This window comes from Bos javanicus, chromosome 2 (assembly GCF_032452875.1).
Source record: "Bos javanicus breed banteng chromosome 2, ARS-OSU_banteng_1.0, whole genome shotgun sequence".
NCBI lineage: Eukaryota > Metazoa > Chordata > Mammalia > Artiodactyla > Bovidae > Bos > Bos javanicus.
This window is the reverse complement of record NC_083869.1, coordinates 25582473-25606112: the sequence shown is the minus strand read 5'-3', so window position 1 is coordinate 25606112 and position 23640 is coordinate 25582473. Positions and strand designations below refer to the sequence as shown.

General features: G+C 45.2%; 2 protein-coding genes across 3 annotated transcripts in view; both read left to right on the top strand.

Annotated features, from left to right (window-relative positions):
* GORASP2 (golgi reassembly stacking protein 2) overlaps positions 1-14692 on the top strand; it is a 33280-nt gene extending 18588 nt beyond the window's left edge. For both annotated transcript variants that reach the window (XM_061435508.1, XM_061435503.1), the window contains exons 6-10: positions 3399-3531; positions 5196-5319; positions 8670-8756; positions 11866-11976; positions 13541-14692. In XM_061435508.1, the coding sequence (XP_061291492.1) occupies positions 3399-3531; positions 5196-5319; positions 8670-8756; positions 11866-11976; positions 13541-13887 (802 nt within the window). In that variant the 3' untranslated portion in view covers positions 13888-14692. The remainder of the gene's footprint in view (positions 1-3398; positions 3532-5195; positions 5320-8669; positions 8757-11865; positions 11977-13540) is intronic.
* On the top strand, positions 8784-10527 carry LOC133258799 (small integral membrane protein 10-like protein 1). The gene has a single exon (XM_061435520.1). The coding sequence runs from the start codon at positions 9581-9583 to the stop codon at positions 9785-9787; it is 207 nt and encodes a 68-aa protein (XP_061291504.1). The 5' UTR covers positions 8784-9580; the 3' UTR covers positions 9788-10527.
* Positions 14693-23640: the final 8948 nt, after the last annotated feature.

Genomic DNA, 23640 nt, shown 5'->3' with positions numbered 1-23640 from the left:
ACTGGTTCCAAATAGGAAAAGGAGTACGTCAAGGCTGTGTATTGTCACCCTCCTTGTTTACCTTATATGCAGAGTACATCATGAGAAACGCTGGGCTGGAAGAAGCACAAGCTGGAATCCAGATTGCCGGGAGAAATATCAATAACCTCAGATATGCAGATGACACCACCCTTATGGAAGAAAGTGACAAAGAACTAAAGAGCCTCTTGATGAAAGCGAAAGCGGAGAGTGAAAAAGTTGGCTTAAAGCTCAACATTCAGAAAACGAAGATCATGGCATCTAATCCCATCATTTCATGGGAAATAGATGGGGAAACGGTGGAAACAGTGTCAGATTTTATTTTTTTGGGCTCCAAAATCACTGCAGATAGTGATTGCAGCCATGAAATTAAAAGATGCTTACTCCTTGAAAGGAAAGTTATGACCAACCTAGATAGCATCTTCAAAAGCAGAGACATTATTTTGCCAACAAAGGTCCATCTAGTCAAGGCTATGGTTTTCCCAGTGGACATGTATGGATGTGAGAGTTGGACTGTGAAGAAAGCTGAGCACCGAAGAATTGATGCTTTTGAACTGTGTTGTTAGAGAAGACTCTTGAGAGTCCCTTGGACTGCAAGGCGATCCAACCAGTCCATCCTAAAGGAGATCAGTCCTGGGTGTTCTTTGGAAGGAATGATGCTAAAGCTGAAACTCCAGTACTTTGGCCACCTCATGCGAAGAGTTGACTCATTGGAAAAGACTGGGAGGGATTGGGGGCAGGAGGAGAAGGGGACGACAGAGGATGAGATGGCTGGATGGCATCACCGACTCGATGGACATGAGTTTAAGTAAACTCCAGGAGTTGGTGATGGACAGGGAGGCCTGGTGTGCTGCAATTCATGGGGTCGCAAAGAGTCGGACACGACTGAGCAACTGAACTGAACTGAAGCACAAACCAACTTTTTCATTTTGTTATTTTAGTAAAATAGTTTTCAGTTTTATTTTCCCAGGTCTCTCCTCAGCAGTGGGACAATACAGTGTAACTTTCTCTAGCTGCTGGGAAAATTTCTTAGCACTTGGAGGAAACTGTTGGCTTTCAGAAATGAACAGACCAATTTCCACTAAAATGTAGACAAAATTGAAACAGCAAAAAGCAGTTTAGAAGAGGGTCAAGCCAAACAGAAAAGCAAATTTTATAAAATCAGTTTTCTGGGACTTTTCTTCAAGTCAGTTTCCTAATTTCAAAAAGTCAAAGCACAGCATTCCTACTTAATATTATATCTGTAGGTCTTTTATTGTTTAAATTGTACAAATTTTTCATTATTTCGAAAGTTCTAAGAACCTTTTTAAATTTGAGGAGTTGTTGAGCATAAGCTAGATTTATAAGAAAGGCTAGGATTTGGCAACTTCTTCCAGTGTTTTGTAAAAGTTGTAGTACTTGCCAGGTAAAGGATGACCTTAGTTGATGCAGACAGAGAAGGCCTCCATTTGCTCACAGTACCCTAACCCACAAACCTGAGATTCTCCAGCTGAATGTATTCCGCCACCAGAATGCTGACTTACTGCAATTTAAGAAAATGGAACAGAGAATCTGGCCTGTCTGGGGCCCATACTTGATCAAGTTACGGTGTTCCAATGTCCAGGTTTGTCAGAAAGGTGATCTTCTCAAGGTATTCCAAATTGATTTCATTCTAGAGGGACTGTATCATATAAACTAAATTTGCAAATAAACTTCTGTATTTATAAATGGTGGATTTTCAGTTTATGATAGAAAAATGCCTCCTCTCCAGTTAGAATTCTTAGATCCCATTACTACCTCCACCTTGCTTGGTGTGCATGAAATCGTGTCCTAAGCAAGAGATTCTAGATGAAGTTCAACAACAAAAAACATTACTAGTTTGTTTATTTTTAGTTATGCTGACTAAATACTGCTACATGCTTGTTCTTGGCACCCTTCTTTTCTAGACTAGCAGTTTCTCTTTTTCTGTGGAAGACATTTCTCCTTTTGACATGGTTTTGTGCTGTTGATCAGCTTTAGGACAGGCCCATATACACCTCCTTCCTCAGTCTGCCACCATTTGGTATATGTGTGTCTCTGGTTTTCATTCCTTCCTCAGAGGCTGACCGTGTTGCATTCACTACAGCACAGAATTTTTCTTAGCTTCATTCTTCGGCTGTCTTTAAATTTTTGGAGGGCCTCCCTCTTGCCTCAAGTGCCTTCTCTACCACCACTTAGTTCTTTTGATTGATAAGTAAATTTTAAATGCATTTTAAATGTTTTTAAATTCATCTACCTCTGAAAGGCTTTTATTGATCGGTATATTTCATCTTTCTTTCTTCGAAATCAGTCTGAGATCCAGTTGAGTAAAAATTGCAGCTTGATGGTATAAGGGAGACAAAGTGAGGAAACAAGTAGTTTTGTAATGTGAAGCACTGTTACGGAATCAGAGTCAGATAAGAAACTGCTTTCTCTCTCAGCTTTTGGTGGTGGTGGTAGTAGCCATGGAAATAATAGATGTCTTAATGGGATAGGCACAGAGGTATCTGTACATGTCCTACTCAGAACAAGTACTTGGGAAAGTATAAGCAACTGTGATGGAAACATAAGTTGAAACCTAGTTGTGAAAAGTCTTAAATAGGGCCTTAGAAAGGAAGAACTAATTGGCAGTTTCATCCGTATTCTAGTGAAGGGATATAGCCATTTGTTTTTTCTGTCACTCCTAAGGTTTGTGGTCCTGAGCAAGATGGGTAGATTGGCCTGGCTCTGGTCATGAGACACGCCTAATTTAGGGCAGGACGGGCGCTGATTGACGACGGTCCCACCAGCATTGCACAGTGACTGGGGAGGAGTTCTCCAAAGGGAAAAGGGAAGCAAGAATTGGGGGCATCAGTGGATTGGAAAGAAGCACTGTGATTGTATCTAGTTAGAAAAATGTCACTGGCAGCCTTAGGGTGCTGAATTAGAAGAAATCTGGATTCATTTGGATTGATGTGTGTTGGTTCTAAAGTAGACCTATGGGATGTGTGAATGTCATTAGCATGCACGAGTGTTTGGAGCTCTTGAATAGAAAGACTATGTCATTCATTCAGCAAATAATCAGTAAGTGTCTGCCATGTTCCAGGAACCGTTAAGACAGTAAACATAACAAGGTCTCTGCCCCTTTAACATTTTACTGGGGGAGACAGAAAATAAATATACAGTGTGCTGGATAGAGATAAATACTTGCAGGGAAATAAAGGAGAGTAAAGTTAGTTTCTGTGGTAGAGGGAAGCGTGCTTTTCATAAAGGGTGGTCAGATGAGACCTCTGATAAGAGATAGTATTTAAAAGAATGGAGATGTGTTTTTTTGTTTCAAAACCTTAAAGAAACATAAGCTGTGATTGATAACAATAACTTCAAAGAAAAAATTATTTTCTCAGCCTAGGATGTGGCATTGGATATGGTTATTTGCATCGAATACCTACACGCCCATTTGAAGAAGGAAAGAAAATTTCTCTTCCAGGACAGATGACCGGTACACCGATTACTCCTCTTAAAGATGGGTTTACAGAGGTAAGGTAACTTTACTGCCTGGTTATGTCATAACTTTCCACCGAGATGAGTTGATGTGTGTGGTGATAGCACTTACTGAAACTGGGCAGATGAGTTAAATACTGACGTGTAGGATTTGAAGTTCTTGTAGGATACCTAGATGGGTATCCTCTGATTCTAGATTTCAGGAAAGAGGGCAGGGCTAGAGATACAGATTTGGGAATCATCAACATAGAGAGGGTAATTTACCCAATGGACATTGATTCAAAAAAAAAAAAACAAACAACGGACTGGGCTTGGGTGGGTTAGAGGAACAAGGCTGGAATCCTGACCGTTCCTAGTATTTAAATGGACAGGCAGAGACAGGAGATTTAGCAAAGGATGGTCAGGAGACGCCCAAAGGGAGAAAGCAGAGCGTCAGGAAAGCGGGCTCGGGCAGCTGTGTGAGGAACTGTGAAGTCGGGTGAGGGGAGGAGTGAACAAACATGTCCTGGGCTGGGGCAGGGATGCAGATGCCGACCTGCTGGTGAGAGAGGGTGACTGTTGCGGGATACAGTGATGACAGGTGGTGCTTACGATGTCAAGAGACCTGATTGAGAACGCAAGGAGAGCTAGGGGGATGGGAGCAATTACATGATCAACGTGAGGCTATTTAAGGAGTACGAGAGGTATTTGTACAGGCTTAGGGGCTTTTAAAATGTTTCCTGTGCAGGCCTTACAGGACAGTTAACTCTTGCCTGCATGACTAAATAAAAACCAAACAATCAGAAAGAAGATGCTGTGGTTGTAAAGAAAGGGCTGCTGTCATTTTATGGTTTATGGTTGGGCCATCCCTAATTCTAGAGGAAGTGAAAAGGAGCCGTGGGAATGTGTAACCTCTCCTCACCCCACCCCTTGGCTCACGGCCAGAGCCAGTGTCGTTACATATTCAGACTCCTACCATCATACATGCCGCCCCAGTCAGTGCTCTCTGCCCCGTAAGGCTCCACAGGCAGTCAGGAAACCAGATGGTGAAATGGCAGCTGGGGAGAAGGACTGTAATACAGGTCGTGTTGAAAAGTGCTGGAGGACACTGGAGCTGGAGGAAGACGGAGGATTCAGGGGTGAAATCTGAAAATCACCCATCCACCCGTTTGTAGAGTCCATATGGTCATTCATACCCCTACCCCATGCTCCCGAAGGTAGAGATCTAGTTCCCACATTCATTCATTGATGAGAAAAGATAAGGGGGACTCGTGACGTTAGACATCATACGAAATTTCTAAGGAATCATTCATGGTATTAAGACTTCAGCTGACTTCTTCCATGAACAATGAAAATTAAAAATCTGGCTGAGAAATCAGAGAAGAAGAAAAAAGTGGTGTTTTAAGGGTTGAGTGTAATCATTTTGGCTAGGAAGGAGAAGAAAGAATCTCCTGGTGTTGAAGTGGCTAAAACAGTGTGTGTGACAGGCTAGATGCCATGTGTTAAGAGACCAGAAGTGACAGGATGGGGAGATGTCTACAGCGTGACATCCTCGGCGCCTTTCAAAATTATGAAGGAGTATCTGAAAGCCAAAGTGCCAGGTGAAACCTTTTGACGGTTTGTACATGATCAAAAAAGTATCAGTAGGACCAGTGAGAGCCAATATGTATATTTTAAGTAAACTTGAGTAATTTTCCTTTTTTCTTTCTATTTTTTGGAAGGTCCAGCTGTCCTCAGTCAATCCCCCGTCTTTGTCACCACCAGGAACTACAGAAATTGAACAGAGTCTGTCTGGACTTTCTATTAGTTCAACTCCACCAGCTGTCAGTAATGTTCTCAGTACAGGTATGCAGAAAATAAGATTTCTGTTTTCAGTCTGCTTTGTTTTACATGATATTCTTTTCTGCCTCAAGCTGTAGAATTTTAAAAATTAATTCCAGTGTACTTTGAGAACTGTAACCGTGCTCTGCATTGACAGGCCCTGTCTGAAAGCTGGTGGGTACTAAATTATCACATGCGTTTAAACCTCTTCTCAGCCAGTTTTAGACCTTGGACTTCTCCGTGTTCTACCTTTAAATTCTGTTTAATTGCTCTATTTACTCAGCAGACGATTGCATATCCCCTAACTAGTATACCCTGGGGATACAAAAGTGAGCAGTTTACCATTCCTTTCCTAGGGGCTCAGTCTTGCTCAGGGGACATGTTCCTGTCTCTTCTTTTTCTGTACTCCTTGTTCTACCTGCTATACTCCATTTTTGCATGTTTTAGGTTTTTTTCAACAACTTTATTGAGATGTAATTCACATAGCATGTAGTTTACCCATTTCCAACTGTACAATTTAGTGGGGTTTTGAGTATATTTGCAGAGTTTTGCAACCATCACCTCAGCTTAGAACATTTCACTGCCCCAAAGGAAATCCTGTACGCAGTCACTCGTTTCCCCCAGTCCCCCAAGGCCTAGGCACTTGCTAATCTACTTTCTCCTTCTAGTCTAAATAGTTCATAAAATTTGTGTGGTCGTCTGTGACCTTTCTCTGTGGCTTCTTTTACCTTGAATAGTGTTCTGTTTTCCAAGTTCATTGATGTCACAGCATATGTTAATACTTTATCTTTTTATGTTTAAATAATGTTCCATTGCATGGGTATGCCACATTTTGTTGATGGACATTTGGGTGGTTTCTGCTTTTTGGCTATTATTGAATAATGCAGCTATGAACATTTGTGTACAAGTTTTTGCATAGACATATGTTTTCATTTTTCTTGATTATATACCCAGAAATTAGAATTGCTTGGTCACATGATACAGTTCTTAACTTGGTATGTTGACATAGTTTATTTTTCCCTTTCCTTTTTTTAAATATCTTCATCATACCAAGAGTATATTGTATACTCAATCAGTGTTGAATAAGTGGATAAAACACTGCCATGGTTTCATTTTATTTTATAGTATCTGTTTATTCTTGAGCTCTTTTGTTTAATATTTGTCTCCAGATCTGCTCATATTCCACTCTGTTCTGGAATGGACGTAAAACCACCCATCAAGATGCAGTTAAGGTCAACAATGGTCCCTAGAGCTTGTCCCCTCGGTTGAAATCCCAAATCTTTTCAGAGTCTTTGTTTTCCAAGATAAGTTTGAAATTTTTATTTTTTATAAAAAATTAAAAAGTTGAAACATACTCAAAAATAGATGAATGTTAATAAATACAGATATTCATTTGTGTAAAGAGAAGTACAACAGACCCCCACCACCCACCTTCACCAATTATCAGTATGATGACATTCATCCCTACCCCCTACTCTTTGCTGAATTTTTTCCCAGCTTTATCAAGGTATAATTTGTGTACTATAAAATTTACTTACTGAAAGTATAGAACTCAATGATTTTTAGTAAATTTATGGAGTTGTGCAGGTATCACCACAGTCTAGTTTTAGAATATTTCCTAAATGAAATTAAATATTAATGTCATCAGTATCATGTCATAGATATATCTGGAAGAGATTTTAAAGTTTATTTCATCAAGTAATGTTTGAGTCCTTTTTGTGAGATTGAGTTTTTTCACTTATATCCCATCAGATATAAGAAATGGTCCTTTAGTTTATTCTTGAATAGACTTCCCAAGGCGGCAACCAAGTCTGTGTCTGATGGCTCTCACCTGGCTTTACAGTGAGGTTCCAGTGCGTATGAGAGCACTTCTGGCTTCAGGAGATAGCTGATGTGTCTTCAAGTTGCAGTTTCTATTTTAAATCTGCCCTCATACATGACAGTTACACTTGTGTTGTCTTATAAGCACATGTACTGAGATTCCTGGTCTTATTACATTGTAGAGAAATGGGTTATTGAATAGTAAAAGAGGTATCAATAAATCAGAAATTCCTAAAGGAGATTGAAAGAAATCAGCATTTTCACTTTGAGTAAGTAAATTTAGCATTGTGACATGAGAAACCACTTTTTGTTAGGTATTTATTTTTCAATCTTTGCTTTGATTATATTGCTGAAAAGTAGCCCAAACAGTAACTGTAGAAACATAAAAGTATGTGTTTTTTAAAAAAAACTTCACTGTGGATTTGAAAAATTTGGATTTTCAGAAAATGAATATATCATTTTGAAATGGCATTAATCGATATGACCTCCTCACACTTCCTGTCTCCCTTTCTTTTTCTGCACTTCATCAGAATGTAAATTTACTGGGGGTAGTGATTTTTTTATTTTCTTTATTCTGTAAGTTCCTTGGTGCCTAGAACAATGTCTTGACATGTAACAGGTGCCCACCCTGCCCCCAAACTTGAAAGACTTAAACATACCAACCAACCATCCAACACCTTTGAGAATCAAATAAAACAAAGAACTCCCTTCGGATTTTTCATGCCTCCAGTTTCCGCAGAAAAGTAAATATGTGACTAACTAAATTTATAAAACTGTCTGAAAATAGTTGCTTCATACTTGTAGGCACAGTTCATTCTGGCTTTAAGCAGATCTCTGTAAGACAAAATCAAAATCCATGTGCAGTATTACTGTTGTTTGGATATCAGTGAAACTTCGCACTTGAGTAGCTGGTAAGCGTTAATAGATAGCCTTTATTAGGTGGTATCCTAAGAGGTACTTGAATATAAAGAACATAAACTCCTCAAGCTAACATCAGTAGAAATGGAAATGTACTAGGCTTCAAAGGCATGTCACAGAACCAAGGCCAGAAGGAAACGGAGGTTCAGGAAGGTCATTCTCCCCATCTCTGGAGCTCCACATGCTCTTGTCTCTTTCAGGCTATCTACATCATTCTCTCTCACAGACCAGCATTCACTGTTTCACGGGGCATATAGGGTTACATGACCTTTTAGGTCAGGAGCCCAGTAAAGATTGACTGGAATCTTTGTATCTCATTTCCAAAATTCAAAAAGTTTTCCAATCCAGCCCTTCTCAGGGGTGAAACTCATACCTGGTGTTACTTAGCTGGGGTGGGCTCTGTAAAGAGCCCCCCGCCCCCTTGGCCCATGCTCTACTAACAGCCCTTGCAAAGAGCAGAGGGCAGAACAGGTGGATGAGCTGTGGAGTGACACAGCTAGAGACCAGCTGATTGAATGAAGTCTCACTGAGGGAAGACCTGACCGTGGTGGGAGGGAAGGGACTGAAGACTGTCCACAATGGTCTGCTCGTTCTTTATCAACTGAAATGTTTCAAAGGCTGTGCTTTTATTTTAGGTGTACCAACGGTACCATTATTGCCACCACAAGTAAACCAGTCCCTCACATCTATGCCGCCAATGAACCCAACTACTACATTACCAGGTAAGCCGCAGGAGACATACATGTAACATAATAATAGCTTTACTGGTATTTTACATCTTAGAAACAATGAAAAAAATTTATCCCTATGTGGTGACTTTTTACTTGTTTCATTCTCATTTTATCTCTACTGTAAGTTCATGATAAGTGAGAACAATTGGCAATGAGCTGCAGTCACCAGCTAGTCAGCTGCTGAGCCCTGGGCTCCTTAAACCTAGCCCACCATCCTCTTTGCGTCCAAGCAGCCTGAGGCCAGAATAAGGAGTGTGTAGATGTTCCATTCATCAGCACTTCCTTACTTAGGGCATTCTGGTCAGTGCTTAATGAATACGACATTGTATCTTAGAGACGAGCACTCCTTGCTTGGGTCCTCAGTAACTCTAATGTTAGGTGAGATTTTTGTTTATTTCGCTTATTGTTCCCAGTGAAGACCAAGTCCTTTTATCTCTCAGGTAGGGATCAGATATTATTTCAGTAATCAAGTATAGTTGGCTTGTGATAGCCTTTAATTGTATGGCTAAAGATGCTGTTACACAGACATACTAAGCCATTAACCAAATGTGAGCACACACAGAATGATAAAGCAAGTGTGATAAAATGTTAATATTTGAGAAATTTGAGTGACAAACATACATAGGGATTCTCTATTAGCAACTGTGAGTCCGAAATTAAAAAGGGAAAAGGGGTCTGCGTGAGGCGGGAGTGCTAGCCCGGAGGCCGCTAAGCCCCCGGCCCCTCCAGGTCATCGCCATCAGTTGGGGGTCCGCGGGGTCTGCGGTCACCCTCGGTTCCAGGCACCGCACCGGGCTAGCGGCAACATCGCGTCCATGGCCACCACAGCGGCTCCGTCATCTTTGGCCCTCAGGGCCTCGAGCCCGGCCGTGACCCCCAGCTCGTACGGGGTCTTCTGCAAGGGGCTTTCCCGCACCCTGCTCGCCTTCTTCGAGCTGGCCTGGCAGCTGCGCATGAACTTCCCGTATTTCTACATTGCGGGCTCCGTCGTTCTCAACATCCGCTTGCAGGTACATTTTTAGAGCCCTGGGGATGCCGCCCGCGTTCCGGGCCTGCATTATGGCCGACTCCCAGGAGGCGCCGCGGCACCATGGAGCTTGGGGCGAGCAGTCCCGCTGTCTCGCGAGAGTGCTTGGTCTCCCTCCACCGCTGCGCTCTCGCCTCTCCGCCGTCTGCTCTCCTCCGATCCCCTGAACTGGCACCGAGACCTCCTGAGTGTAGGAAGAGGAAATACGCGATTCCGGGAACCGAGAACTTCAGTTAAAACCCACTACAATATTTAAGAAGCTGTGCATCCTTAAAAACGGGACGAACAGGATGTATTATAACAAGGGAAGGCTGTCAAAACTTTCAGGACAGAAATGTACAAGCTCATGGTCCGTGTTCATAAATAGTAAATTTCGGGAAGATGAGACTGGATTATAAACAGGATCAGTCAGAAGCTGAAGATCTTAAGGATATGCAGTGGAAGGCAAACATCTCTTCATTCCACAACAGAAAACTATGACGATCAGAAACTTTAAGTGAAAAAAAAAAAAAAAAAACGTTGTAAGAGGAACACATCCTTCAGATAACCAAACAATGTAAAATACTGCAGGGTTTTGACCGAGGGTTGGAGTGTAAGAAGGTGGACTCAATTTCAGTGTCGCTCTAATTCGCATTGTGGTTCAGAATCTTGGAGCCAAAAAAAAGGAAATCCAATCATAGCACAAAGCTTGGTGGTTTATTGAATAACATTTAAATAATCATAATGGAAATGCTGTTTATGGTTTTCATCTTTTTAAGAGAATGCTTAATTACGGTTACAGAGTTGAGTGTCAATATTATCAGCCTTGATGGCATAAAAGTGCAATTTACAAGGTAGGATGGCAGGGCGGGTGCCTGGAAAAGTAATGGTGTCTTTTAAAGTGGGAAGTCGACAGGTAGAGTCTGTTGTCGATGGGGGAAGAGGTCATTTTATTTTACTTAAAGAGTGATGATAAAGTTCTAAAATATAACCATATAACAGAGAAGAAGGGAGAACAGCATGAGGTCAACAAGAAATGCCTAAAGATGATAGTTCAGGTGGAATGTCTTAGAAAGGAAAATGGATACATTGTCATGTATTTATAAATATAGGGTCAAGAGGTTTTTAGGTGTTAGAGAGTCTGGAGACGAATTAGTGGTCTGCATATTTTTTTTCTAATTAAGGAAGCAAAATTGAGGCAATTATGAGCCTCAGGAAAAAGAAAAGTTTTCAGAAGTTACACTGCATTAAGTCAACTGTGAATAATGTTAGTCATCATATAAAGTCAGTCATATTTATGTAAACACTGAATACAAATAATAACAAATTATTAGGTAACCCTAGCAGAATTGGAAAGGAGTATATATGTAATGGAGAATACATCAAGATCTGATACAGAAATGTCGGTTTTAAAAAAAAGCAGTATGACTTGTCACTTAGAGAGAAGTACAGTAACAAATAGCTGAAGGGTTAAAATTGGTAGTCTCTGGTGAAGGAAAATCAGGGATGGGCAGAGAAAAAGTGGAGAATTGCTGTGTTTTACTACTGGTCTAACAGTAACAGTGTTTTTTTCTTAGCCCTGTGTGTATGTGTATATCAGACACACCTCTGTTAAAATACAAACTAATTTTGTGGTCCAGATGAGCCCAACAGTCTGCCTAAATCCCTGTTTTCTCAAACCTATTAAATGAGAATAAACATACCCAATGGATTAAAAAAAATAAAAAAATAAAAAGGGAAAAGGAAAAAAAAAAGGCTGAGAGAGTGTAAACCTCAACCATCAAAGAAAATCAGTCCCATATTTGCTGAGATAAATCAGCTTCTTCTCTAAGACACTTGGGCCGGCATCATTCTTGCCCTTGGGTTCAGAGGTTTGTTTTAACCCTTACTCGCTTAGCCATGTAATCACTTAGGTACAGAAAGATGCTTCACTGGGGAGAGGTTTTTGTTATTGTTGTTACTGTAGTTATGGTACAAAACTGCCACAGGGTAAGTGGACTTCTGGTATTTTCACTTGGAAGTGGGTGGTATTTTTTTCAATATGCGAGGGTTTATCATTGGCACTTTATCTTTTGTTCTCTGCCTTCTCTTCAGGTCTGATGCCTTTACCAGCCGGTCTCCCGAGCCTGCCTGTCCTCCCCAATCTCAACCTACCCACCCCGCCTGTCGTGCCAGGCGTCAGCTTACCAGAACTCGTGAACCCGGGTATGTTGCCCATCTTGCCATAGGACTCTGTCTAATAAAAAGTTTTATCCAGGAAAGGCAGTCCTCTATTTCAGTCTTTTTCTTGCAAGGGCAGATTCTTTAACAAACTTCAGCTGCTTCAGGTATAAATTAATCTTTTTTATTTAAAAGGGTTGAAAAAGAAGAGGAGAAATGTCTTTGTGATGCTCCTCTGCCTGGCTGCCTGTCCCTCCCTCCCTCTCCCTCCTGCCCCTGACAGCTCAGGCTCTGTAAAGGCCAGTTGTAGAAATAAAGAGCAGCGGTATGGCCTCGCTGAGCTGAGTGGGATGGGAGGTGTGCAGTTCGCCGGGTGGCAGTGAATGAACTCCCTGTGATTCTCCCTGTATTTTGGGCAGCTGCCATCCAGGGACTGGTGGTTCCTGTGTTTTGCGTGGCTCAGGCTGGCTGGGCTTGCTGCGCTTGCTACTTGATAAATATTCTTCATTTTTTAAATTGAAGGATAATTGCTTTATAGAAATATTCATTATTAATGTTTTTATAATAAAAACTGCAAGGTTTTAGCTACAAGTAGTTAAGTTCACAGATATTCAAAGTATTTACAGTCAGATTTTATGCACTGATGAAACTGAAGCGGCAGAGTGTCCCCACGAGTCTGCTTTTCTGGTTAATGATTACCCAGAGTAGTTTTAGCTTTGAGATGGCCACACATCAGGGTTGACTTTTCATTGCTGTTCTCAAGAATTGGGCCCATCAGTGATGTCAGTGAATGATCTTATTACATCATGGTATACATTGTCATGTTTCTGTTTAGATCATAACAGCCCCTGTTGTAACACTTATCATCTGTATTTATTCATTACTTGTCCTCATTAACCTGTTTTTTGCTTTTTGGCACAATGGGTTAAAAAACAAATGAAGTCAGTAAATTCAGGCTAATGTTACTGTCTTAGCATTCCCTTTGTCTTTTTGGGGGGGTAGCCCTGTATTCTTAGACTTTCGGCTTTGCCCTTTCCCCAGGTTGACAGACTGGGCCACAGGTTGCCCAAAACCTGTTTTACAACCTGCCTTCCTTTTGTTTCTTGAAGATATAATAGTCTCCCTTCATTCTGCATTTTAAAATTCTTAAATCTACCAAGTATACTATAAATAGTTATCAATCAGAGGGCTTGAAAAAAGGCCGAGTACTTCAGGCTTCAGGCCTGGCCCCGGTGTCTCCTGTTCCTCTTGTCTGTCCAGAGTGCAGCTGAGAGTCAACCTACAGTTTGCTTGAAGAGCAGAGTTCTGCTCAGCACTCCATGTGTTGCCTTGCAGGCAGATGGGTTCCTGTCCATCCTGCCTGGGAGAATCATTTCTTCCCTGAGCTGGGCTGAGTCACATGAAGGAACCTTTCCTCTGGCCAGCTGGTCCTGTGGTGAATATTTAACTCTGTCCGAGCCTCCAGCCAAGGATAATCAGAGGTGGTGATTTGTGTTGTTGCTCCTCAGCTTCCATTTCCTTAGTGAAAGGCAAATGCAGATGATTGTGTGACTGTGGCTGTTGCCCTTCTGTGCCGGGAGGATGTGTGATCTCTGCCTTTTTGTCCTAGGTTTGCCACCTCTTCCTTCCCTGCCTCCCCGAAATTTACCAGGCCTTGCACCTCTCCCCATGCCGTCCGAGTTCCTCCCGTCATTCCCTCTGGTTCCAGAGGTCTCTCCCGCAGCAGGCTCCGCAGACCTGCTGTCCTCCGTCCCACCCGCCAGCAGCCCACCCTCCGACCCCGTCCCGACCACTGCACGGGCAGACACCGCCTCCGCACTCACTGTGGACGTGACACCCCCCCCTCCCAAGGCCCCGGCCACGGTGGAGGACAGAGTCGGCGACTCCACCACAGCCAGCGAGAAGCCCATCTCAGCGGTTACGGTTACAGATGCATCTGCTTCTGAGTCACCTTAGCTTTGGACCGGTCTTCAGAATTGGCGTGGTGTGCTTGTTTCACCACAGGAGCGTGTCTGGAAATGCAAACTCTCTTTAATTTCTTACTAGTTTGTACCGTTTCTGTAGGCATCCTGTAAATAATTCTAAGGGAAAACTCAGCAAGAGGATGTGGGCTTGTATTCTGCCAAGTGGGAGTGCGGCTCACGGGCCGGGGAGGGAAACGTCAGGAAGTGCTTGTATTTTAAAACAACCAAAAAGAATTGTAAGGGTGGCTTGCTGCCAGGTTTCCACTGCCATTCTTGGGGGTGTAGCTCTTTGGGAAAGGTGGTGACAGGGTGTTCTCTAGGCTCCCTGTCTTCCTGCTGCTCCTTCTGTAAGGAAATGTAATATTTTATGCCTAATACCCACTCGCAACATTTCTTGTATTTTGTAAATCATTTGCAAGAATGCAGACCACCTCACTAAGCCGTGAAACGAAAAGATATTTTACTTTTGGTCTCTGTGAGTCACATCTCTATTAAGGTTTACACGAAAATTCCAACAGAAGATGTTAATTAAAGTTAACACAATGTGCACTATTAATTGAACATCTTTTTATTCAGCCTATACACAGATCTTTGTTTTGAGCTCTCAGAAGTACTCAGACAACATTTTATAACTGCTGCTGTTGCTTTATACATCCACTAAAAAATGGCATTTAAAAAGAAATAAAGGAGATGTTACACAGTTTTAAACCAGAAGGTGGCACTTTGTAGCTGCTTACAATATTACAGCTGTACTGGGAAGCATAGACACAGCAATAAATTACAGTACTTTTGCTTTTCTTCTTGTGGTACATTTAAATTACAACTCCTGATTGCCATGGCGCAGTCATTAATCTCCAGTGCATCACAATGCATTCATGTAATTCCATGTCTGACCTTTGCTTTCTCCTAAATTTTCTAAGAGATGGTTAAGTTATGTGGCATTGATTTATTGAATGAAATTAAATGCATATTATGTCTCTGCTTCTTAAATAAGATGAAAGCGATTCGTCAGTTATTGACCTGGCACTGGCATGAATGTTGCCAAGGAGCAGCGAGTAGAACAGGGCTGCTAAAACCCACCTGGAAACTAGAGTTATCAGTGACCACCAGTTTTTAGGATAGATCCATCTCCAGGGCCAGGTTTATATTTCCAGTAAATGACAAAAGAAGGCTCCAGCTCAGGTAAAGTTGAGCAAGTTGTTATTTTTAAAAGATATTCCTGTGTTTTAAAAATGTTAAGGAGCTACCTTAATGGGAAGCAAGTAAGTAATTTTTGAGCTTTAAAGACAAATTTTTTAACTGTAGTTTTTCCAGAGCAGCGATTCTGAACTCGGGTGAGGTCGTCTGAGGATGGCAGCAGCCCTGGACCATCTTCCCAGGACAGGGTCTCTAAGCACAGGAAGCACACTGAGCTTTGGGGAGAGGGGGACTCTCAGTGTTCACCTGGAAGATGGGCACAGACTTGGCCCAGACAGGCTCATCGGGCCTTCCTGAGATGGAAAACACTTATTTTAGATATTCTCTTCTTCCTTCAGCTGTGGGTGTTTTTTTTACACCGCGTATTCTATTTCAGGGGCCAGAAACACAGATGTGAAAGAGAGTCGCTACCATGAGACCACTCACCGTGACCTTTTAGAGGGGATGGTGTCTCGGTCAGTCCTCGGGCACTTGAGATGAGCCCTCAGTGAGGATGACAGTCGAATCATCTTTGAACCCCTGGGTCACTCAGGGTGTGAGGCATGAGGCAGAAATGGGGAGAACAGAGAATGCTGGTTCGAATAGGCTCGGTTATCAGAACAACTCTCAAAATACAGTGGCTTAAGCACAGTCTGTCTTCTCTTCCATGGTTGGTTTTGTTGGTGTTTTTTTTGTTGTTCTTTGTTAGGGTGCATGGTCTTTCTCTAGTTGCAGGGGGGTGAGCGGGGTGCTTCTCTCCAGTTGCAGCATGGAAGCGTCTCCTGTTGAGGCACAGAGACTTAGCTGCCCTGTGGGATTTTAATTCCCCAACCAGGGATCAAATCCATGTCCCCTGCATTGGAAGGCAGATTCTTAACCACTGGACCACCAGGACCATTGCTCTCGTTCAGAGTTGGAGATGGTCAGGCTGAGGCAGGACCGACCTTTGGTAACGTCAGAGACTGCAGCTCCAGTCCTGTAGTGCTGCTTAGCGTGGTTTTCATTTCCACGGTCATCACATGGGCCCAGATGGCAGCCAGAACCCCTGCCATCCCCTCCTCCTTCTAGCCAGAAGAAAAGGGCCAGCCCCCTTCTTTGGGGGACAGTTCAGAGATTTCACGCAGCACCTTGGCTTACATTCTTCAGGCTATTGTGGAGTAACATGGCTGAAAGGCTGAAGCGTGAAGGCTGTGCTGCAGGAACTGAGGAGGAAGCAGTGACTAGTGAGGCCCCATGCGCATCCCCCACACAGTGCCACCGTTTGCTGAAGATTCGATGGAGGCACTCTGCCAGGGTGCTGGGCAGGAGCTGGGAGATTTCTGAGAGAGGACGTGACTTGAAGAACCGTGCAGGCAAAGGAGGGGCAGAGAGCATTTGAGGCTAGAAGAACGGTGAGGAGTGGAGCACACGGGGGCTGGGTCCTGAGTGCCAGCCTAGGGGGTTGGGGCTTTGTCTTAAAAACAGGAGTCACTGGGGGATTTCCTTGAGGACAAGCTCATCTGCATTTGAGGAAGCCTCTCTAGTAGTGGAGGATGGAGGGGCAGCCAGCCCTGAAATGAGCGGACAGAGGAGACTGAGGAGGCAGTGTCATCTGAAGGCCGTGTTGGTAGCTGGCAGTAAGGCTGTGATGATGACTGTATCTTTCTTGTGTTCCTGTTTTATGCTTAGTCCCTTACTAAATTTGCTTGCTTTAGAACAGTCAGCTTTAGATCATTTCCTAAAAACTGAAAAAGACCTTCCCCATTTGTGAGGCTGAAGTAAAATGGCTCTGCCTGGGCCTGAGGGTAAAGGCCTCCTGTTTAATTATCTGACCACCCAGCAAGGGGGTCAAATTAGAACCACCTCTCAGAGTATGGATTCCTGGGCCCCTGAGTTCTGAAAAGCTTTCCAGGGGATGAGAATCACTACACACTGACATTTGTCTCCTTCACTGTACCTGCCCCTGCCCAGCTCCAGTTAGCAGCAGGCCCTGAAGCATATCCTAGGTGATCATTGAGACAGGCTGGTCTGTAACCTGAAGTAATAAGGCAATCAGTTCAGTTTAGTCGCTCAGTTGTGTCAGATTCTGCGACCCCATGAACCACAGCACACCAGGCCTCCCTGTCCATTACCAACTCCCGGAGTCCACCCAAACCCATGTCCATCAAGTTGGTGATGCCATCCAACCATCTCACCCTCTGTCGTTCCCTTCTGCCTTCAATGTTTCCCAGCATCAGGGTTTTTTCAAATGAGTCAGCTCTTCGCATCAGGTGGCCAAAGTATTGGAGTTTCAGCTTCAGCATTAGTCCTTCCAGTGAACACACAGGACCAATCTCCTTTAAGATGGACTGGTTGGATTTCCTCGCAGTCCAAGGGAAATAAGGCAATAGAAAGTCCGTTGTCTACTGAGACATTTTCACCACCTAGCAAAGTGCACACGTTGGAAAAGGGGTCTTTTATCAATGATACCATTTGCAGTGGATCTTGGAAGAACAGTTTCTGGTCTTGCTAACCAGGTGTGTTCCTCTATAAGCTCCTTGCATATGAGCCAATAACTACAAGAATGGGGAAATAACACCAAAGCCACAGGCCAGCGGAATGGTAGGTGAAACTGCTTCCTGGCTTGCAGCGCTCTGGGAGCTGGAGAGGGACAGAGAGATGTTCTCAGGGATGGGGCTGGGGACAGAGTTCTTGTCCATTAAAGAGCAGTTCAGGACTGACCAGTGTAGGAAAAGCTGCCTGGTCGGGGAGTTACACAAGCACAGTGCCCTCTGGCCAGCCGTCTTTGCCAGCGCAAACAACAAGAGCACATGCCGTCGTGTGGGCCCGGGGACTTCGTGTTATCAGAGTTAAGGTTGCACCATGTTTCCTGGCACTCCTGGATGGGAACAGGCCCCGGCGTGTGGGGTGAATACTGTAACGGGGAGCTGAGCCAGCCCTGTCCCAAGCCCTCTGTAGGGTAGTCTACCCAGGGAACAAGAGGTAGCAAACTGAGTTCCCGCAGACACCCTTGAGCCACCCTGTACCTTTTTAAATGTGAATTAATTGCCAACATTCCCAAACCAGAAAATTTCACAGAAGTCCAGATGTCTGGTTTCTCTTGCCCATTATCTGGCAACACTAGGTCCTCAGCCCCACAAGGAAGCAAGCCCCCTTGAGCCGTCACCACCAGGTTGCCACCTGGCCTGCTGGTTTCTGCCACTTGCCTGGTCCACAGGCATCTGAAGTCACAATGTATCAAGTATTGTCCTGGTGGAGATGGGTGGGAAGCATGGGCTTCAAAAAGCTGGAGGGTCCAGAACGTAGGGAACCCAGGATCAGAAAACAAGAATTTTCATGGACTTCATTATTTTCGACCCATGAATCATGGTGAAATGGTTGCTAAGGTTGACAGAATTTGAAGCAGTCACTTAAACTCTAAACCTTGGGGAGAAATAGGTCTCTGGACCGTGACCAAGATGATGACAGGGATTTGGGTTTCCCCAGCCTCTCCCGGAAGCCAAGTCTGGGACAAAAACCCATTAGTTGAATTTACCTTGACAACCAAATCTATTGAATTATGTCATCAGTTCTCTTTTTTTAGGGACCAAGGAGTATGTAAAGAGAGGCCCTGCCTGAATTCCCAAGTGGCTTCCTTGCCCTCCATGCCGTGGCCTCGAATCCCAGTGAGAGGGAAGCCGCTTAGAGTCCAGCTCTGGCCACTCTGGCCCGGTGTGAGACTGGAACAAGTAATGTTCACCTGAGGTTGGGTGTGTGGGGGAAGCATCTTCAGGGAACGCCTGCATTAGAGTGGCTCGGGTGAGGGGACTTCTCATTTCTTATGCACTTTTATATCAGCATAATTTTTAAAAATGTATTTGAATTACTTTTCAGTCAACAAAAACAACGGTTATTTTTCATGTAAAGGACAAATGGGACTTAAAAGAGCCAGGACTGCCTAGCCTGGGGGAGGGGAAGGTGCTGGCCTTGTCCAGTGGCATTTAAAAGCTCCCTGCTAAGAAATCCCTAACACTGGCCCTAGGTGAGAATTATTAGTGATGTTTGCTTTAGTAGACCTGTACTTTGATGATCTGCAACATTATTTTGTGTTTGTAAATCAGTTTGGCCAGAAATGTCCCTTTGTGGTTCAGACAGCTCTACTGAGCACAGACACGATGGCAAGAGTTCACATCGTCTCTAGGGCTCCCTTCTGGCATTTAGATCTCCGGAAATCACGTTAGCGGTCAGGTACATGAACTATTCGCAGTTCTAACATTGTTTAATTTGAGATCAGCAACTGAACAACCTGTGTGCTTTGGGGTGGTGGAGAACATAAATGTGAGAGCAAATTCCATCTGTCTTTAGTTGCGGAGCTGAATAAAAATGAGAAACAGGTTCCTATTGCCTAAATTGAGGGGCTCGGAGCTCAGTCTGATTTTAATAAACAAAGCCAAACTTGGTCTCTGCAAAGTTTTTGTTTTTCTTTTCCTGGAATGACCAGAAATAAAAAGGGCATGTAGCCTCAGAGATAGTGAAATATATTTTTCCAAATTCAGATCTCTACTAGGCAAATGGGGTCACCTGAGGTGAAAACCCCACCAGCTGGGGGTCTTCTGGAGAGGACAGATGAGGGGTGACAGTAGACATGGAGGAGGCAGAAGAGAGAGAGAAGAGGGGCCCTGGGCAGCACAGGTTCTGGGCTTGATCCCATGGACTGGTGTTGCCAAATGTACATGGAAGACATTTTTGTTTTCTAATTTTATTACCTATATTTTAACATGTGTTGAAAAAATAGATCTGCTTTGTAGGATGAGGCTAAAGTAGCTTCCTTTATCAACTTTATTGACAAAAAGGAATCAACTTAAAGAGAAGTACTGAGTTGACAGCAGGTGTCAAGCAGGGCAATTTTTTCTTCAATCTTCCCTGGCCTCCCAGTAGGTGGTACTGATATCTCCATTTACCAAATAAGTAACTTCCAGTTCACACAGTGGAAGCTTTAGGATAGGAGCTGACTGCTGTAGGTCTGTCTCCTCCCACGTCTCAGTTCTGTTACCACACACCGATTAGGAGCCGTAGAACCCAAAACTGACTTTCGTCCAGCAACTTCTGTCGTCTCCAAGGCCACGTGGAGCCGGAGCCCGGCCGGCAGCGCGCGCCGCGGCCACCAGGTGGCGCAGCGAGCCTGGGAAAGCCGCGCCCCGTCGGAGACCGCGGGGTCTCCGGGCCAACCTCGCAGGGCCCTTGGGCGGGGCTGGGACGTCGCAGGAGCGGCCGCGAGGGTGGGGACGTGTTTTTTTTCCTTTGGAAAAGGGCTAGCTGGGACTTAGTCCCTTACTTCCCTTCCACCGCACAGGTAGCTAGGTAGGGATGCAGAAAAGCCTGGGTGCATTCACCAAAAGGAGTCCCTTTGCAACACAATTTTAAAGTAAATACATCAGCCTGAGGCTTGTTAAGATAGAAATGAAAAGCCCTACAGGTGACTGTGAACCCCTCATACTTCCAAAAACATCATAAAGTCGAGATCCTGATTAGGGGGTGGGGCGGGTCTTGCTTCCATCATTCCCAGACACATCCTCCCTTACCCTCGACCCCCAACCCCAGGCTCCCCGCCCTGAGGTTAGAGCCTGGCTCTCTGGTAGTGAGTGAACCCCTTGTCCAACAAGCCTCCGCTCATCCGTCCCAGAACTCTGTGAAGGCACACGTTCCTGCCTCACAGGCCCCGGGCACACCTCGTGGAGCAGCCAGGTTGGGCCCAGGTGGTCTGAATTCAAAGGCCTCCCCCTCCCCACGCTGCTGACAACGAGCAATGAGATGCGTGTATAAGGCACAAGGAGCACGCACAGGCGGGAGCTCCGCAGACCGAGGCCTGAGCTGGCTTCTGGGGAGGTGCTTCTGCGCCTTGGAGGAAGGAGAGAAGCTCCGGGCCAAGTGGAAGCCTGCTTCGTCAGAGGCAGCAGCACCCGCAGTGACGTGAAGGTAGGTGGCACTCAGGGTGTTCTGGAACCGCACGTCGCGCCGGGTGGCTGGAATGGGAAGGGCGATGTCTGGAGTGGCGGCAGGTGCGGGTGGGGCTGCAGAAAGGGCCTGGGGAACCCAGGAGTTCAGGCTACATTACTGGGGAGTCGATAAAAGCTGTTTTGTTTTTGCAAGGAAGTAAACAGTTTGCCCCTTAACAAGGATCAGAGGTTTAAAAATCTTACCTTTTAGCAAGCTTTTTAAAAATGAAATATGCGGAACATAGAGTTAAAAACGAAAAATTGGGATGGAACTGCTGGTTGCTGCCCTCTGAGCAGGAGAGAAAGGTGTGGGTGGCATCTCTGAGGAAAGGGTCCCCAACTCCCCCAGAGCTGCACCGCCTAGGGGGAAACTAAGACTTCGTCTTATCCACAGAGAGACTCAAGCCCAGAGAAGTGCTGTGCTGCCCGGGCCTCCTGCCTCCCAGTCCACCCCATTCCCACCCCCAGCGCCTGCTCTCCAGCGGCTGGGGCGTCCCCTCACTGTCTCCTGGTTTGTGGAGGTCTGGTGAAAGCCCAGCGGGGTGAGGCATCTTCATCTTCTGTAGTCCCTCTCCAGGCAAGGCAACCCTCTACACCTGGGCACAGAAAAGCAGTTCCCCACCAGTGCTTTTCAGCCCTGCGTGCCTAAAAAACAAAATACCAGTATGCCTATGGCCCAGAGCCTGGGCAGGGAGGCTCAGAGATCGTCTTCCTCAGTTCCTCATGTTACAGATAAAGCCTGAAATCCGGAGAGGTTAATGACTCTCCCTCAGGCTCACAGTTGTAGAGATGGTAGAAAGCTGGGCCTGGTACCCAGGTAGAAATAATCTTGTGTTGTCTTGGCCTGTAGTGGCTAAAGGCAAGGCTTCAGTTCCGTGCCAGAGACTGAGGTTGAGTCGTGGCAGTGAGAGCCGACTCCTAACCGCTAGACCGCTGGTCAGTGATAAGGTCCTAGCCCCTTCGCTTTGCAGAAAACAATTCCTACAAAGACAGTATTTATTAAAAGGAAAAAGAGTACAGTATGTGTGGATAGATGCACAGGTGGACTCAGAGCTGCTCCCTCTGGTGGTTTGATTCACTTTTGTGGGGCATTTCTTCTGGGTTTCCTTTGGCCAGTCATCCGGATTTGCCTGGTTCTGAGCCGGTATTTGGTGTATCTCAGGATCCTCCCATGGGTGCCTGGGTGTGCATCTCAAGGCCTACGGGTAGACTTCGCACCATTCCCCTTCTGACCTCCAAGGAGCTTTCTAGTTGGGAAGGTTTCCTGGACTTCAAGAATGAAAAATATGTGGTTTCTTATCTGGGCAAGGCCCAACATCCTCTCTTGATTGTCATGCTACTGATATTTTGGAGTTTGTCCACAGATGAACTCCAGTTGCTTATTCTGGAGTCGGGGCAGGGGGCATCTACCTCCTGCCTCAAAAATAGGAATCTTTCATTTGTTCTTCCAGCTGGGCCACAATCTATGCGGTGAGGGGATGGAGTGGGTGGGGCAGCTCCCAGCCTTTTGAGGCAGCAGGGGAGCTGGGGTAGAGGGGGCAAACTCAAGGTCCCTGCTGGCACAGAGGGGATGCTCTTAGCTCACACCAGAGCTAACGGTACCCTCATTTTTATCCAAATTTAAAATGCCAGTGATTTTGTCAACAATGAGACAGTGTAGTCATCAGGGCTCTTAGTTGAGATAAGAACCCAGTTAGAAGCAGCCTAGTCAATCGGTGGCCATTTAACCCCGGGCTCCTGGAGGAGCTTCTGGGACTAGAGGGGAGCCACATGCCTGGGCAGCTGCTCTCTCTGGGTCCTGGCATCTTTCCACCCCTGCAGACTGGAGGGTGAATGCACGTGGAGGGGATGATTCCTGTGAGAAAGTGCTGCAGCAGTGTGACATTTGAGGCGGGGAGGCCGCCTCTGAGGTTGTACCACCTGTTGTCGCACACTGGTGGCAGGGTTTAATCGCCCTATCTGGTTCAATCGCCTCTGGAACACCTAGCACATCACTGGCTCACAGCAGGCACCTGACCTCTGCTGAATGAGCTACCATCAAGATGTGTCCTCATGTAGCTCGGAGTCTGGCTGCGGGTCCCAGATGAGAGCGAGTCCATGCGGTGAACATTAGAGCAGGACGAGCAGCAGAGGGCACCCACCCCAGGCCGGTACCCTCAACAGGAATGTGAGGTGAGGGCACGCCTTCCTGGAGGAATAACAGAATGGGGGTTACAGTGAAGACCACAGTCCTCCCTGCTTCCGGGGGGAGAGCTGCCAGTGGGGACGAGCGGAGGGTCTGGTGGAGGTGTGCTATTCTAGTGGCCGAGGGCGACAGAAGGGCGAAGCTGCTCTCCACTGCCCTGACACCCAGGTCACAGGTTCTGTGGTCTCTCATTTCCTGTCTAATGGGGGGCGGGGTGCAGAGTTCAAAACAGTGGGTTGGTTTTGATTTATGATTGGGGCTTCCCAGGTGGCTCAGTTGTAAAGAGTCCACCTGCCCATGCAGGAGCTGCAGGAGACGCAGGTTTGATTCCTGGGTCAGGAAGATCCCCTGGAGAAGGAAATGGCAACCCACTCCAGTATTCTTGTCTGAAAAATAGGGGACTTCGCTCTTTGCTCAAGAGGAAACAGTA